This window comes from Taudactylus pleione, unplaced genomic scaffold (assembly GCF_031769625.1).
Source record: "Taudactylus pleione unplaced genomic scaffold, aTauple2 ptg000238l, whole genome shotgun sequence".
NCBI classification, from domain to species: domain Eukaryota; kingdom Metazoa; phylum Chordata; class Amphibia; order Anura; family Myobatrachidae; genus Taudactylus; species Taudactylus pleione.
This window is the reverse complement of record NW_028284640.1, coordinates 6,985,185-7,002,622: the sequence shown is the minus strand read 5'-3', so window position 1 is coordinate 7,002,622 and position 17,438 is coordinate 6,985,185. Positions and strand designations below refer to the sequence as shown.

Genomic DNA, 17,438 nt, shown 5'->3' with positions numbered 1-17,438 from the left:
GCCAGTGAATACTGCACTATTCAATATTCACAATGATGCAGCCAAGCAATTCACTAGGAAGTAGAACCAATGAAAAGACTGATGAAATGCCCGTCTTAGTTTATTACTAGTTGATTGATAGATTTAGTTGACTGACGTCTCAGTTCTGAAACTAATTCCTAGAGCAGTTGTCGCCAATCCTCAAGTACTGTACTCGGTACTCCCAACATGTTTTCTGGATTTCTTCCATCATGCACAGATGAGTTCATCTATTTTGATGTTAGAAAACATGACCTGTTGGAATTATTTGAGGATTGGAGTTAAGAAAAAAAAAAAAAACAGAAAAAGGATAGACAGCATTCTAATACCCTCCATAATGGCTGCTTCATATATAAAATGATATACACTGAAAATAAATTCTACTTATATAGTTTAAGATACATAATCATTTTAAAAGGAGTGATCAGTCCTGCCACTATTGTATATACACACACCATATACAGGAAATTATAATGTTTCATGTTGTGAGATATCTTACAACACACTTATATCTAGATATATTTTTAAGTGCCATACGACAGGCAGTGAGATGTGACTGTACCAATGTGATAACTATTGGTGACGGGCCTGTCACATCTCACTATCAGGAAGAAACTATAAAACAATGGGGTGTTGGTACAAAGCGTTACAGTCTGATCTGCAGATTGTGACTGGCCCAATTTCATCACGGGTCCCTACAGTCAGTGCACAGGAAGGACTCGACCAAACATCTATTAAAGCCGACTTGTTAGCATTTAAATTATTTCTAGGGAATCTGCTGCGGAACATCTAGCACATCAGGCACAGTGCTGTTTGGGCAGCATTCCTGTACTACAATCCACACTCAGATACTTCTACTGACCTCGATCATGATGTCCATTGTTTGTCACTTGAAATACTCCTAAACGATAAATATTAACCTATAAATTGCTGAGAATAAGGATAGGGAAATCTACATCAATGTTTATTTAGCAATACTGAAATAAAGCACATTTATTTGGTTCAAACTTTCTAGTGAAAAACTTTTAAAACCTGGTACCGTCCCTGGAATTAGGGACAATCGGCTTCTATGATAAAGAGCGCTGAGGGCATTTATAGAACATTTTAAACAAAGTGGAAAGGTCTTTTAAATTGTAGATAAATTGTAGAGATGGAGGAATGGGAATTGCATATATTCATGTATACTTGAGTCTGGAAACCCCAGCTCGCAGGGCTCATTAAACTGCAGTTCCAATGTATGCTCTTATACTATATCGCCCTGATTGTAAACTGCCGCACAATATGCCGGTGCATAATAATGCTTATAACTGCAAAGTAGGTGGAGAGAAAAAACCCCCCCAAAAAACAGGAAGAATGGCTGGCAAAAAAAGAGAACAAGCCACAGTGATTTATGTACACAAATCCCATACGGCAGATAGCCCATGCATCCACTGATCCTGGCAGAGTTGTGTGGGTAATGTTTTCACAAGGTTGAACCGTTCTTGGGCAATCTACTAGGCACAAATTTTCCTTCAATACCATGCACGGCGTATGCCCACATCCAAACTCTCCTCCCTGAACGGTACAGTGCCAGCCAGAACCTTCTCTCCATAAGGTACACTGATGATTTGCAGTCTATCATTAATAATACAGAGCAGCATTGCAACCTGCCATTATGAAGAAGGATTGCTATGCCTCATCAAGTAAATTGACATAATGTGACATTAGTTTAAATGGATTTAGCTTGCAGTGCATTCATTGTGCCTTAATTAAATGCAGCTTGCTCTGACACAGCCCACCCTCTTCATTACTAGACGTCTGAGTTGTAAATGTGTCCAGGAGGAGATGGGTTAGCGGATGGGAATCTAACACAAGACACAACGTATAATGAGTATGATTCCAGAGCCGTGATCTACATGTCATTTGTGAAAGCTATTTGTCCGACAGGGATCTCGGTAGTAATGTTCTAACTGTCAGCCTATTTATTCTTTTGTTGTACCAGGCGTTATGATAACCAAGAAAAATAAATAGGAAATAATTTTAATTTGGCACGTCATTCCATTTCGCCGGTAAGTAATAATAGCAATATCTTATGTGAGTAACAAGCAGGTGACTTGGATATACTGTGAATTCTGTTGTTACGTCAAGATCGCCACTAATTGAAATTAGATTTTGTTTTTCCTCCACATACTCCAAGAAAATAAATTAAAAACAACTTGTGTTTACAAGTGTTAAATAAATCTTCCAGAAATACTGTATTCATGGAATTCATCACTGGTTCCCAGAGGATGTGTATTCTGATTATTATCGGTTCAGAACTCAAAATGGCTGCTGATCTTAACCACTGACATCTTAGCAGTCTACCTAGCATTTCATTGTAATTTGTAATTTACCATAGTAATCCTGTGCTTATATTCATTAAAGTGACCATGGTACTCTGGGCCTGATTCAGAGTTGGGAATATAGTGAGATATCTCTCTCAACTGTAAACCTGAACAAACCATATTGCAATGCAAGGGGTGTAAATACATACATTTTTTGCATTTAGGGTAAATACTGGCTGCTTTTGCATGTAGTCCACAAATACTGCACAGCTTTATTATTACTCTACAATTTAGATGTCAGTTTGGAAACACTCCTCCCAAATCTAAATCTCTCTGCACATTTTAAATCTGCCCCACCTGCAGTGCAGCATGGTTTCACCAAGATGATCAGTTGAGAGAGATATCTGTCTCTATTCCCAACTCTGAATCAGGCCCTCTGTCGTAACAAAATGGCTGCCTATTTGCTAGTAAGCAGTGACATTAATGATCATGAGGTACAAATATGGCTGCCTACAATGTATGTAAATAACTTGTGCACTTTACACAGAAGTGCTCTGCGACTCCCTCTGCTAGCTGACATGTTCACTCAGTGTCCACCACTTTTTACCTGTTTTTATTAACTATAACTAAAACAGCATATAAACAAGCTGAAAGTCTGTCAAAAATATACTTTTTGAAATTAGTTCTTTATGTCTCACTGGTGAAATAGACCATGCAGATAGCTTTCATTTGTCTTGCTCACTAACAAAATGGTTATAAAACATTACAGATGTTTCCTCATACATCTTCACCAAGCGATGGAACATGGTGTGGAAAATAAGCTGCGGTCATAGCCATTCGTATACAGATTCAAACTCAGGGGTCTATTTACTAAGCCTTGGATGGAGATACAGTCAACGGAGATAAAGTACCAGCCAATCAGCTCCTAACTGTCATTTTTCAAACGTAGCCCTCGACATTGGCTGGTACCTTATCTTCATTCACTTTATCTCCATTCGAGGCTTAGTAAATAGGTCACACACAGATGTACAAGTGTTGCATATCAAATTAATCAGTGCAGTCTCGTGAAGCAGTTTTGTCACATTGCGTTGCCACTAAGATGCACACTCGAGCGAAAAAGACAATTGGTGCAAGCCAAGTCGCATGGAACCTGGCGCGCAAGAAGGGCTGTTTGGCACAACTACAGCACTTGTGTATGAGGACAAATAGCTTTTTTGCTGATTTTTCGCTCAATATAGTCGCAATGTGATGCAATAAAAGTCACACAAATTAAATAATTGAATGCTACAAAGCCGCGTAACAAAACTGCACGTATTAATATGATATGTAACATCTGCACATCTGTGTGCGACTGAGTCTGAATCTGTATACGTAGTGCTACAATGCAGCGGGCGTGGCTATTTTTTAAGCCAAGTTCCGTTGCGGTTTCTCTGTGACTTTGTACATATTTAAAACTAATACTTGTGCGGTTAAAGTCACAGCCCGGCGTCTCTGGTATAGACGGAGTGGTGTTTTGCTTTGTTTGCAGTGTGAATAAGATGCAAATTTCAAGAACAAAGTCGCTACACTGCACCACTCTGCGTGGCTCACTTGCACTGCCTGGCGTATTGAGTCTAGGGGGTAAATTTACTAATGTGAGAGTTTTTAGAAGTGAGTTTTAAAAGTGATGTTGCCCATAGCAACCAATCAGATTCTAGCTATTATCTTCTAGGAGGTGCTAGTTAAATGTTAAGTAGAATCTGATTGGTTGCTATGGGCAACATCACTTCTAAAACTCACTTCTAAAAACTCTCACTTTAGTAAATTTACCCCTAGGTGTATGAGGACACGTGTATTTGGTTCTCTCTGGGTTTCAAATGATCTTCCCTTAAACCACAGGTGTGTTTTGAGGAAGTGTCCAACCCAGTGCAAAACCTCAGTGAAGTAAAGAATTTTTTGGATTCATATTATAATATGCTTGTTTTATTTTATATGACATTGTGAGTATTACAGTGCCCAAGTCAGCACCTGGAGCCAGGGGACACCTGTACAGGGCCCCGTGGGGCAGATGGGCCCCGAGGATTAGGGACAGTAAAAAAATGAAAAAACGGGCCTGCATCCACCTGCATCCAGCTCCAGCACTAATCAGTTTTCACCCCTCCTGCTTCCTGTTCCTCTCTTTTCCCACCAGCTTCCTCCCCTGTTGTTCAACTCCCCTTAGTACATCTGACAGTCTGCCCCCCTTGCGGACCCCCAACCCCTCCCCCCCCACTCCATATCCTCCTCCTTAGTGGCCCAGCTGAATAGTGTAAGAGGGAGAGAGCCAAGCATCATGACTGACCATTCACACAGACTCAGCACATTCACACAGACTCAGCACATTCACACAGACTCAGCACATTCACACAGACTCAGCACATTCACACAGACTCAGCATGAAGGTAAGTAACTATGTTACGGTCATTTTTTAACATGTATTTGGGGGCCCCAAGAATATCTGTTGCCGGCCCTGCCTAGAGCCTTATTCAGAGCCGCACGTAATGACGATGATGACATTTTTGAGCAATTTTTTGTACAACTGCGCAAGTGCAAATTTTTCTAAAGACTCGTATAGCGCATAGGTTATAGTGTGTACGCACAGTGACGCTGTTGTGATCGAGACGGACAGTATCAGACATGTTGTGGAAAAGTGAGGGGGCATTCCTGGGCAGTAACTAGAAGTGCGTGCAAAAAAATGATCCGTTCAGTGGGCATGTAATGGGAGTATCGTGGGCGTGCCAGTGCAAGGGGCTGCGTTCAAAGACGCACAATCACAGGCATAGCAGGCCATAGGGTTGGTGCAAGTTTCCATGGTGTGGCCGGTGGTGACGTAGAAGGACGCAGCAATTAGTATTACAGCCTACGTGGACTCTAAATGTGGACATCTCAGACCCTGCACAGGCGGTTGCACACGATGGAAGGAGCTTGTATTGGGTAATTAGTATAAAGTCGTACATGGGCAACCGCCAAATAGACGCTGCTGCGTGCGGCTCAGAATCAGGTTCCTGATCTCTGTATTTTGCTACTACATATATGATGTACATGTTAGAAAAACTACCATGTACTGGAACTGGGATAGACCCATATACTATGGGTAACTGGGATCATTATAGCCCTTCTTAAAGTTGCTTCTACAGTAAGTAAGACCTATTCCTGCAGGTACGGTATGTTTTGTGAATATGGTCACCTATACCCCTTATAATTTTATTTTTACCTCTATGGATTTTCAATTAGATTGTAAAATCAGAAGTGGACTGGAGAAATGGAATAAGTATTTCAGCAGAACTAGAATTTAAATTAATAACGTTACACTACCTGGTATATTTTGGTGATTAGATCTTAAACATCTTTGTTAGAACGACCTATCATTGTAGAGAACTTTTGTTAATACCATCATTAGGTTTCATATAACACTTCCCCTCCATCCCTTGTATATGCCTGTATTCAGCGTTGTAACAGGGTGGCAGTGCGCCCTGTCCCTTAAATCTCTGACGTCATGACTGTACCCCTAGGGGCGGGGGCGCCGGCTTTAGGAAGTGGAGCACGGCCCGGAGCGTTCAAACAGCTCCACAGGCTGCAGGGTGCCTGCCTGGAGTGTCCCTTGGAAGCTCTGTAGCTGCTCTCCTGGCTACAGGGTGCCGTTCCAAGCCACATGCAGGTATCGTGGGTCAGCGACGGTGCCACCCCAGGGCCCTGCTCGCACACCCCTAGTTGCGGCCTTGTCTGTATTCATGTAACCTTAATTCATCTTATTGTGTTGAAACGTTTTTCTTGTTCTGTGTGTTAAAACTCAATAAAAAAAAAAAGGAAGAAAACAATAAAAAAAGAGTCATAGATCACACATTAAATAATGCTGTAAATATTCACAAATATAAGGAGAAAATAAAAATAGGATTAGTGTGTTTTTATGGATTACAGTTTATTTTCTCAACGGTAACGTGGAAAAATATTAACCAAGAAAATTATATGGATGCAGTGAATATAATATTTGAAACTGTATTCAAATGTAAATGTTGATCCAGCTACCTTTGTGTTGTTTAAAGACTTCCAAACAGATTTCTAGATGTCTTGTCCTTGGGTTTTTAACTCGTGTCCAATTCACTGGATGCTGTCATTACATTTTTTTTATTTCTTTTTTAAAACAAACAAACTCGTTTATTTTAGGAGACCTACAAGCTTACATTTGGCTTCGTGCTGTTTTGGATTGAATACGTTCCCCAAGGTCATTTTAAAGGTTGTATGTGGCGGTTTGAAAATCTTCTGACTTTGTATATATTTTAAACTCTTCTGCAAGTCCCAGCCAACTAAAAATGTAACCCACCATCATTCATTTATCAGAAGCTCGAACTTTCCTCTTTCCTCCAAAACACATTTAGCAATATCCTACATAAACCAAACTATATACAAAAAGCAACACTTAATCTATTCATAAAATGTATGCTATTCATTACAGGGGATATAAATCTAGCATTGTCTTATTGTATGGTCCTTCAATCTAAACATTACAGCCATAGGGATACAGCTGCGGTCTCCATTTCCAAGAACAAACACCATCTATAACCTGCATTTCAGAAGCAAATCAATAGATTATGGTTAACCAAACTTGGAAACCTAAAGGTCAGGGCCAGATTAAGGTCAATATGAGCCTAGGGCTGCAAATGATCAAAGGTCTATTGTGAGAAGTGGAGGAGGTGTGACCAGTGCTGTGTGGGTGTGGCCAGTGCTGTGTGGGTGTGGCCAGTGCCGTGTGGGCATGTACAGCCCCTACACTATCAACCCCACTGTCTCCGTAAAAAAATAAAAGTAAAAACAATTGCATCATTTTGTGAGGAAATTAGCCAATTTTAATAGGTAGGATTTATGGCTGACCGTATGGCCAGTTGGGTGTTGATCATAATCATGCTGTTATCATGTTGGGCCTATTTTTAGGTGGAGGCCTGGAACGTTAGTCACATCCACTTTATTGTAAACCTAGCCCAGCTAACAGCCCAGATTTTAAGAATATCTATTCCTGTGCTCAGATGGTATAATCAAACTGACTGAGGTACTAGTTAAGTGATATGTGCTTAAGATTGGTTATCCTTAAATCCTGGACTGTTAGAGCACCTTGATGAACCCAGTTAGTGAACCACTGCACTAGACTGAAGCTTCAATGAAGATAACAGACAGCTAGAAATCAGTAATTCCTAACACAAGTGCTCACCTTTCCCCCCACACCTCAGTCAGCAAACCTCTATCACAGTCAGTAACTCATTGTGTGCCTCATGTTTGGTGTAATAACAGGTTACTTCTCAGCACATACAAGCAGCAGTGTCAGCTCTCCATTTCCTGTTCAGTAACGTTGCTAAAATTTGGCCTCTCCTATGTATCTGCACTGCCAAGCTTCGGCATTTTCCCATCTCATTTACTGTAACCTCCTTCATTTGGCTTTCCCGAATCTCGACTCTCCCCATTCTAAACACAGCAGAAAGTGTTACAAACTCATCCCTTCATTCCGTATCTGTCACTGAGCTATTCCAATCTCGTAGATGGGTACGTATCAAATTCCGTAATCAATTAAAAATCCTATCTATCATAGGTCTTCACACTCCAGCACCCGGCTTTATCTCTGACTTAAATCCCACTATGCTACCGTTGTTCCTCTGGCTTGACTTCTGTAAACCCAACTGGCATGCTGCATAAAACCCTTTCCAAAGCAGCTGTGTATCTCTATTACAGTCAGCTGCTGGCTGACTGGATGTAGGGACACTTCCTGCTCACAAAAAAAGGGAACATCAGACTTCCTGTCACCTCTCAGCATTTTGGACCCCTTGGGGAGGGGGGGGGGGGGGGGGGGGGGGAATTATATTATTTGCAGAATTTCCTGCAGGATATAAACAAATAACTCCAGGCGCTTAACCCGAAGCTAAAGGCCCGTGTCTAATAGAATCACAAGGCCCCTTCCCAGAATGCAATGGAGCTTCAAATGTCTTGTGATGCCAGCATTCACACATCAGGGAGTTCACTGAGCTGCCCGCTGGCTCCTCTAAAAAGATGGCAGGGGGGGAGCAGGGCCTGGCAGCTGAGGGACACTTATTGCAGTTACTTCGCTTGCTACCACAGTAGTCTACTAAATATCTGTATTTAAAGATCAAGGCTTTCCTGGAGCGAATAGTAAATGTCACCTATCCTTGTGTATCAACACCTATTTCCCTAGAGTTTGTAAGCTTGCGAGCAGGGCCCTCTTACCTTAATGTATGTCTTTTACCTATGACTGTCTGTTTGTCTGTCTTTTACAACCCAGTAAAATGTTAATGTTGATTCAAATTGTAAAGCGCAACGGAATTTGCTGCGCTATATAAGTAACGGTTAATAATAAATAATAAATGGTACACAAGTTATCATAAGATTCAGATTACTCTGACAATGAGGGAGTGAGTCTCCTTGGTCTCATCAGGATCTATATATGGTAACATATATACATATTGTTTTTAAAGACTAGGAAAATAAAGTGTATATATTGGTAGCAGAATGACCAGGGTTAGGACACTGGGTCCATAAGATATTAGCAGGGCTGTGGCTCTTAACAATACTCTGAGCACTGGGTGTATCGGTGGTGTGTTGTGGATTGGTGAAATGCACAGTAACAGTGCTAGTGGCGGTTAGCATAAGAAACAGCATAACCAACCCTTAGGTTTATTAACCAAGCAGAAATACAGGTGGCTGTAGACACAGGGATAAAGCAAGTACAATATAACTAGGTACTGGATCCAGTCTGGAGCAACTGGGTATCATGGGTGTTGTAGTGCACCAGGTGGAAATGGTGCATACACTCTAGTGATGTGTGACGTGGTGATGGTGCAGGGTGGTACAGGGTACCTTGGGACACCGTGTATGGCTGTAACACTGGGGAGAGTCCCAGGGCACATCCTCATAACATGGACACAGAAAAGATGCACAGAGATGGCAAGCATGCACAGTAGCGCATGTCAGAGGTCAAGCCTCCCGGCAGAGCCGCGACGGGACATAGAGACCGCCGGCTGTCACTAATGGATGACGACTGCGCACAATTCTCCTCATCTAACATATATAGTGTTTTTTATCTTGTTGTTTTATTGTGTCCGACCTCACCCAAAATGACATTTGAACCTGGTGCTTCTTTCACCACCCTAACACTACACATCATCACTAGTCTGCTGCTTATTTTTACCTAAGGCAAAACTTAACAGAGGACTAACAGCGGATTCAATGACTGTGCAGAGTTTTTCCTCCAGCTCGCACTTAGATACGTGTAATATAGCATTATGCTGCTGCAGCGACTGTCACCAGCTGACTGCCTCTCCATCTCTGGGGAAACGCGTTTCGCTCATTTCACAGTTAGACTGCTATAAATTGCTAATTTTATTCCAATCTGTCTTCACCTCTGCAAAGTTTTGTTTTGTCTTTGAAAAATGCATGAGAAACTGCCACCAAAGATTTCTTTCATGTACTGAAAAAATCCCCCTAACATTCATCTGGTGATCATGTATTAAGCATATTTTTTGTTTTTCCTTGGGATTGTCAACGTTTATTAGAGAACTAGCGGTTGCCAGCGGCTTCATCCACGATGAAATCATTTCTGCCAACATTTTTTTATTTGAGGTGTTCTAGTTGCATTGCTTTGCATAGGGACCTGTTGAGGCAGTGGCCCACGTGACCAGCAGCGCTATACAGACTGGTGGCAGCAGTGCCTTCACCCACCACACACACCAGTGTTACTGTGTGCCCTGTGCACAGACTGCTATGTAGCCTTCCCCATTCAAGTGACCGCCAGCCCAAAGCACCTCTCCCCGCAGCCCTTACCGGCTGCGTGCATGGTGTCACACCTAGATCTTACAGTGATGATGTCAATAACTCCTTTTTGTTATCGCTCAACTTTAACTTGAAGGATCAAGATGAAATAAAGTGCAGGTTATTTCTAGGAGTTTCCACTACAAAATTATTCAGTTTTCATGAAAATCAGTTTTTGCGCCAACTTGGAACAGACACAAAGTTCTTGTAATATTAGTATAGATGATCATCCTCTACAAAGCTCATATAATCCTTTATACTGTTAATAGTAAGCGTCCCATAGCACAACCACACTGATGTTATTTTTTTCCTGTGGGGACCAATGTGTTTTGTTTTTTTACTATGACAACGCATCTAAGGATGGGAGGTGATCAAAATCTTATTTTAATATATCTTGTCCTATAGAGCCATGGTGGGCGGTGCCGTAACTTGCACTTGCTCTGGATGCTGAGGCTCCACCAGGGGCGTCTTAAGAGAGGAGGGGGCCCGTGTGCACTCCCCGTGCGGGCCCCCTCCCCTCTCCCCCGTGGCCGGCAGCCGACTGACACGGCTAGCCAGCCACCGGAGCCTTAGTAGACTCCGGGCACTAGTGTGTGCCCGGAGTCTATTGCACATGCGCAGATGGCCGCGGCGGCCATTTTTCGGTGTTCTAAGCAGTGCAGACACCCGACGTGGGAACACGGGCACGTAAGTCGAAAATAATATGGGTGCAGTGTGTGCGGTGTGTGGCCCCCCCTGGACCCGGGGACCTGTGTGCCCCGCACACACTGCACACATTATAGATACGCCACTGGGCTCCACGCTATACCTCTGTCAAGGGGTCCCCCTTCGCTTTGGCCTAGGGTGACCTGAAGATTACTTTTTCCCTTATGGAGCTTTTTATTCCTGGAAGATGGTACGGGCCCTGTAGAGGGCCCGAAATGCTTGTTTATTTTATTATTAGTATGGAAACATTGCACTATACGCAAAGGAAAAGAACACAATAGAAATGCCTTACATTATAATATGGAAAAGTTACTATGAACCTACACATGATTACGCATTAAAAACACATTTACTGGTACAACACAGCAAGAAAGCCAGCTTCTGTCTATACGAGTGACTTACCACTGCTTTTGTACAGCTTTCTTGTAAGTCCCAGATCATTATGTAGTTATCGGCCAGAGACATCACTTTTTTCCCATCGCCCAATGGTTCCCAAGTAACACTAGAGGAAATAAAGCATGACTATGTAAAATGCAGACGAATGCACAAAACTCTATAGAACATACATCTTCGTAAATATAGTTAGATATTATTTTGTTTAGGGCATAAAAGTTAAATGAACATTCAACATGTATTTTACACATTCCAAGTCAGGTCATCTATCTTTATCTTCCAAAACCAACGCTCATCTAATGACTGTCTGCTCGTAATGTACTCAGTGCTCTGGGTTTTTTTTTTTCTTTTTAGTTTCAGATTATAGAATTCTCTTAGATCTTGATCACGTTCTCTGTTAGAATATAAAGAAACACAAACAGTGGAAGTGACACTCGGACATCGTTAAGTGTAAGTATAGAGTGTTAATCCAGATAAAGAGAAATCACAATAGGGAAAAACCTTATCGGAAGTATATAACATCTGTAACATCACTGTCCCACTCTGTTCCTTTCATAGACCTGTTCTGTCTTCAACATAATGGTAATTTGTCTTTTTTTATTTATTTACTAAATGACAACATATTGCATAAAAATGCATGTACACATTTTCCCAACATCACAGGGCACATATATAAAGTCAACTGGTATGGAATTTAAATCCCATACACGTCTGCTGTCCTTTGCAAAGGAATGAAGCAGGATTACTTTACATAAAGCTGCTGTAGTGAAAAAGATTGCACTTAGTCATTTTAAACTTTATTAAATCCAATATATGACCGTTACATCACCACTTGTCACATAATGGACTTTTGCTTATTAATGGTCAGAGGGTAACTTCTGTATATATGTTTTTATATGGGTGTGGTATGACACGTCAACACCATAATGTCAACATGTTCAGAACATGTTGATATTCACAATGTCGCCACTGACATAATGTCGATCTGTTCGTTATGTCAACAGTCATAATGTTGACAGTCCTATTTTAGCCTAACCCTAATTACAGCCTTAACCAGTGATGTCAATGGCTGGGGAGGCACACATGTATAAAAACACAGTTTTTATATCAAAATTCTGGGGCATGACAGGGAGTATGATAGGGGAGGGAGCATGAAAGGGGAGGCTCTGCCTCCCCTGCCTACCCTGACTGCATGTCCCTGGCCTTAACCTAACCGTAAGAAATGTAATGGTACAGCGCGCTCGTACAGGGGGCTGAGAGCTGCGGTAATTGAAGGTGTTCAGACTTTTATAAGTATAATGTTAGGGAGGTAATAGTGCTAATTGAGGGGGGCCGGGCCGGCATACAGAGAGACACGGGTGTGCTGTGAGGCTAAGCGTTAATTGTAGCCACAGTGCTACCACGTGCAAATTAATGTATTCTTTTAGGGGCACACTTTACATTATACAGACCAGGTGGATTCCATTACACTACTTCAGCCGGAGGCTACCGGGTGGGTGATGCCTTGTGCACTGAGGCTTCAGCACTTTCTGACTCTCAGGCCATGGTAGGCAAGAGCCCTTGCTACTAATATATCACAGACTTGACTCTTTTTATGGACCATAAGTGAGGATCTCTCTCTCAGAGACTGTGATTTCCACAAAAACTTCTGGTGACGAGAATGGGATCTGGAAAAGAATCGGTCACAAGTCTCCATTTTTAAGTCTGATCACTCAGTATAACAGTTCATGAAAGTAAATGAAAGGATTGACTGCTTGGGGTTAACTTTTTCCAGTGTAATTGTGGGTATCCTCTTTGGAATACTCAAGAGTTTTGTTTTAAATGATATCCCCTGTCCAAAAGCCATGAGCTTAAATGATCTATGACAGCGTGAATAATAATTCCCCAGATATAAAGGATTTATTATAATCAGTAAGTGCTGTGTGCTTGATAAATATATGGTTGATTATATTCATGGAATGAATTATGGTTGAGTAAATTAGCATAATTATGCAAATATCTGAAATACATATGGGTATCTTATCTATATTTACAGTATACAATATTACTTATCTTCTTTCTAAATCGCCTGCTTATGCTATAAAAGTACATCTATATACACTTTGATAGATACAGATATGGTGAGGATATATCCAATTATACTGACAAATGACACCTGTGCACCAGAGAAAGTCTGGCACAACCATTTCCCTTAGGAGGGATATTTGATCTGTACAAGTTAAACGACCTTAAGAAATAGTAAGTCTATAGAAATGACTTGCTGCCTGATCTAATTTAGCAACACAGATGTATCTTAAACAGTTCAAAGTGTTCCAGAAGGGTCACAGAGAAGAAATGAGGGAACATACAGCATAAAAACATTTAAGGCTCTCAGGGCCTGATTCAGACCCGGTCGCGAGCGCTGAGCGCTCGCAACCGGGTCGATGTTTACCCACTGGGCATGCGCACGACAGAGCCGGCTCCGTCGTACGCATGCTCGAGACCCGGCTAGCGACGAGTGCTCCGTAGCTCTCGATGGTGATTGACAGCTCGCCCCGTTTGGTAGGCGTGGCCGGGGGGTGGCTTCACAAACGGAGGTGTTCCCAAGCGAATGCCTGCCGTTTGTGGGCGGCCCACTGACATCACCAGTGATGTCAGTGGGAGAGCTTCCGGCTCTATTAGAGCCAGAAGCTCTCTAGGGCTTACGGCCACGAGACCCTACCACAAGGGTCTCGTCGCAAGCCCGATAGTCGCGATGGTCTTGACCATCGCGACCATCAACCTGGCCGCTCTCTATAGCTGTGGGTGGGCACCCACAGCTATGCGAGCGGCCAGGAGGCCGCTCCAAAAAAAAAATAATGCCCTGATGCAGAGCGAGCGCCCTTTCAGAGCGTCCGTCTCTGAATCAGGCCCTCAGTTTCTGGCTCTCAGCTCTTCATCCATCCTATATATCGTTACTTGGTATGTGTCACAACTCTCGCTGGGATATTATGGATTTTGGCCATACTTGTAGGATTTGTGAATACCCAGAGCAGGCGCGAGGAGTCTAACGTATCAGTTGTTTTCACCAGTGACGTCTGCAAGGGGGTTTGGGCTTTTGCTGCGCCCGATACGCAGGTCGCGGCTCTCTGATTGTGATCCTAAAGTACAGTGTTGGGGGATGTAGTTAATAGACCGGCGGACTAAATGCTGCCGGTCTATATCCCGACTGCTAAAGCCCGACGGGGGACTTAAGGTAGGCGTAAAAATACCGATGCCAGAAGACAAACAGACGCCGGACCGAACGAGGTAAATCCGGGCATCTTAGCACAGCCGCGAGGGGTGGGGACTTAGGGTTAGGCACCACCCCGGGAGTTTTAGGTTAGGCACCACTAAAGAAGGGTTGGGGGGGAGAGAGGGTCGGCATCTTGTCCTGACTGGGTTCTCCTGTTGGGATTTTAGTCCGGGGATGGTGAACTCTGGAGGTACTGAAGGCAGGTAGTAAACTGGGTGCCGTGAGGCATTATGGAGAATGGTTGACAGGAACAGGGCAGAACCAGGAGGGCAGTACGGTACCAGAGGACAGACAGAATAAGGTCAGAAGTCGGAACCAGGAAATCATAAGAAGCAGTACCAAGGGAGCAGGCGAGGACATTCGTCAGACGGACCTGATCAAGACACTGATAAGTACACTGGGAGTTCTAGCAGAACAGATGCTGGAGATCAGGTAGTGAACCTAATATTCTGACACTGAACAGTGCCCAGAGACTTCCTTATATAGAAAGGAGATTCAAATTTAGAGCGAAACATGGCGTCACGTTTGGCACGCCTATCCCTTTAAATTTAAAACAGAGCGATGTGCATTATGGGGGCTGCAGCGGCCTGTAACAGCTGGGTGGAGCAGAGCTGCTCACAGTTACAGCGCCCCAGTATCTTGGCTTTTCCTAAGATGCCGGGGCGCTGTAACTACCTCCCTCACCACTACCCTTCAATACAGAGGCAGTCTATCAACCCTAAAAGTGTGTTCCTTTACTTTGGCAGGTACACAAAGCCATCAGCTACTCAGCCCATAGAGCTCTATTCAATGCAGACAAATTGGAGGACTGAACAAGTCAAAATAACTTAATATGGTCACCTCAGATTTAGCAGTCAAACGTAGTCATGGCTCCTCTGTGGACTAAAGTAGTGGTACAATGGACCCAGAAAGTACATGACTCCTTCACTCATCTCAGTTAATCATTACTTGCCACGGTCAAAGTATTTTGAAAGAAACTATACAAAATATCCTGCATGCGCATTGCGCATGCATCGCAATGCGCGTGCGAGAACCAATGTGAGGGATCGGGATGCGTTCGCTTGCTGCGCATAGACTGTCCAGTAGAGTGAGTGACAGGAGAGGTCGTTTGTTGATGGTGATAGGGGCTGACCACTGGAAACAGGGGAGTGGAGGTGCGAACACAGACGTGCCTGAGTGTCTCAACGCCATTTCAGAGGCGTGCATAATTAACAGGCAGTGTCATAGTACACGTCACATGGTGGAATTTCACTCTGAAGTGACCGCAGTGCTTGAGGCAGGGTATAGGCAACCTTAAGCGCTGCGTTCGCTGCCGATGGTACCCGGTGTACTGATGCTTGCATGCACTTCCTGGAGATGACTTGCACTAGTGGGCTTCTTAAGACAGGCTTGTGGGCGTCTACATACACAAAGCGATCACACGCCAAGACATGGTGGGTGTGCTTATGCCTTGCCATGCGATCGCCTGTCATGCCGTCACTTAGCCGAATTTGCATACGCTGGGAGTGAGCGTACGCATCTAGCGAGCGGGTCTGAATGAGCTCCATAGTCCTCTACCCTATGCCTCATTTCTGTCCACCTTGTTAGTGCTTGTTGTGACTTATGCAGCAGTGTTTCTGTGTCTGTGACTTGTCCTGCTAATTACATTCATGCCTTTATGATGCATAGGTGCATAACCCGTAGTTCTTTGTTCATACTCGTAGCTGTTTGTTCATAGCATATTGCTGTATTGTGTATTCATTTTATAAATGTGTACTATTATTTTCCCATGTACAGCGCTGCAGGCACTTTCTGGTGCCTTAGAAATTGAAGACAAGGATAACAATACTCTCTTTTTGTCATGATAAATCTGGTCATGCTTTGGGAGTTCTTACATAAACTCAAAGGATAGACAAAAACCATCAGGGCTGGTTTAGGGCCACATTGGCCTGGGGCTGAAAATGATCAAGGGCCCAGTGGCGGGCTAGGCCGGGGGGCAGGGTGCAATGTGCCCCCCGGGCGACAGCGCCATGCGGGCCGCGGGCAGTCTGTGTCTCTGTGACACAGCTGCCTGCACCGCGCATGTAGCGCTGACCGGACGGAGTTCGGTCAGCGCTACACAGTGACTGACCAACACACAGCCGCGGGCGCCGGCAGCTGTGTGTTTGTTTTAAGTAGCAGCCAATGAGAGTCTGTCAGACCTATCACTGACTGCTGCTGTGCCCACTGCCTGAGCCGCTCCATTTTCCGGCACCTGCAGTGGGTAATGGGAGAGACGTCATGACGTCTCTCCCATAATGCAGAGCGGGCCGGCCTGGGAGGACAGACGGAGAAGCGGATGGCGGCAGCGGGAGCGGGGATTCAGGTAATTGTTTATTTTGTTTTTGTATTACGTGTGTCTACTGGGGGGTGGGCACTACAAGGGGAGAGACCACTACTGCGGGCCCTACAAGAGGGGAGACCACTACTGGGGGCACTACAAGGGGTAGATGGGGAGATCACTACTGAGGGCACTACAAGGGGGGACGACTACTACTAGGGGCACTGCATAGGGAGGAGGGGACTACCACTGGGGGCACTGCATCGGGGGACCACTGCTGGGGGCTCTTTATAAAGGGCAATACTGGGGGTACTGCATAGGGGGGAGACTACAACTGGGGCCACTGCATAAGGGTTACCACTATTGGGGGCACTGCATGGGGGGTGGACTGCTACTGCGGGCACTATATAAGGGGCACTGCATTGGGGGTACCACTACTGGGGGCACTGCATAGGGGGTACCATTACTGGGGGCACTATATGAGGGGCTTACTACTGGGGGCACAAGGGGGACCACTACTGGGGGCACTGTATAAGGCGCTTACTACTTGGGGCACAAGGGGCACTGTACAGGGGGGACCATTACTGGGGGCACTGTATAAGGGGCACTGCATAGGGGGGAATCACTACTGGGGGCACTA

The 17,438-nt window shown here is 44.1% G+C and overlaps 1 protein-coding gene across 2 annotated transcripts in view; it reads right to left on the bottom strand.

Annotated features, from left to right (window-relative positions):
* Positions 1-17,438, bottom strand: part of EIPR1 (EARP complex and GARP complex interacting protein 1) — a 280,792-nt gene that overhangs the window by 72,534 nt on the left and 190,820 nt on the right. For both annotated transcript variants that reach the window (XM_088479510.1, XM_088479511.1), the window contains one exon: positions 11,256-11,355. In XM_088479510.1, the coding sequence (XP_088335636.1) occupies positions 11,256-11,355 (100 nt within the window). The remainder of the gene's footprint in view (positions 1-11,255; positions 11,356-17,438) is intronic.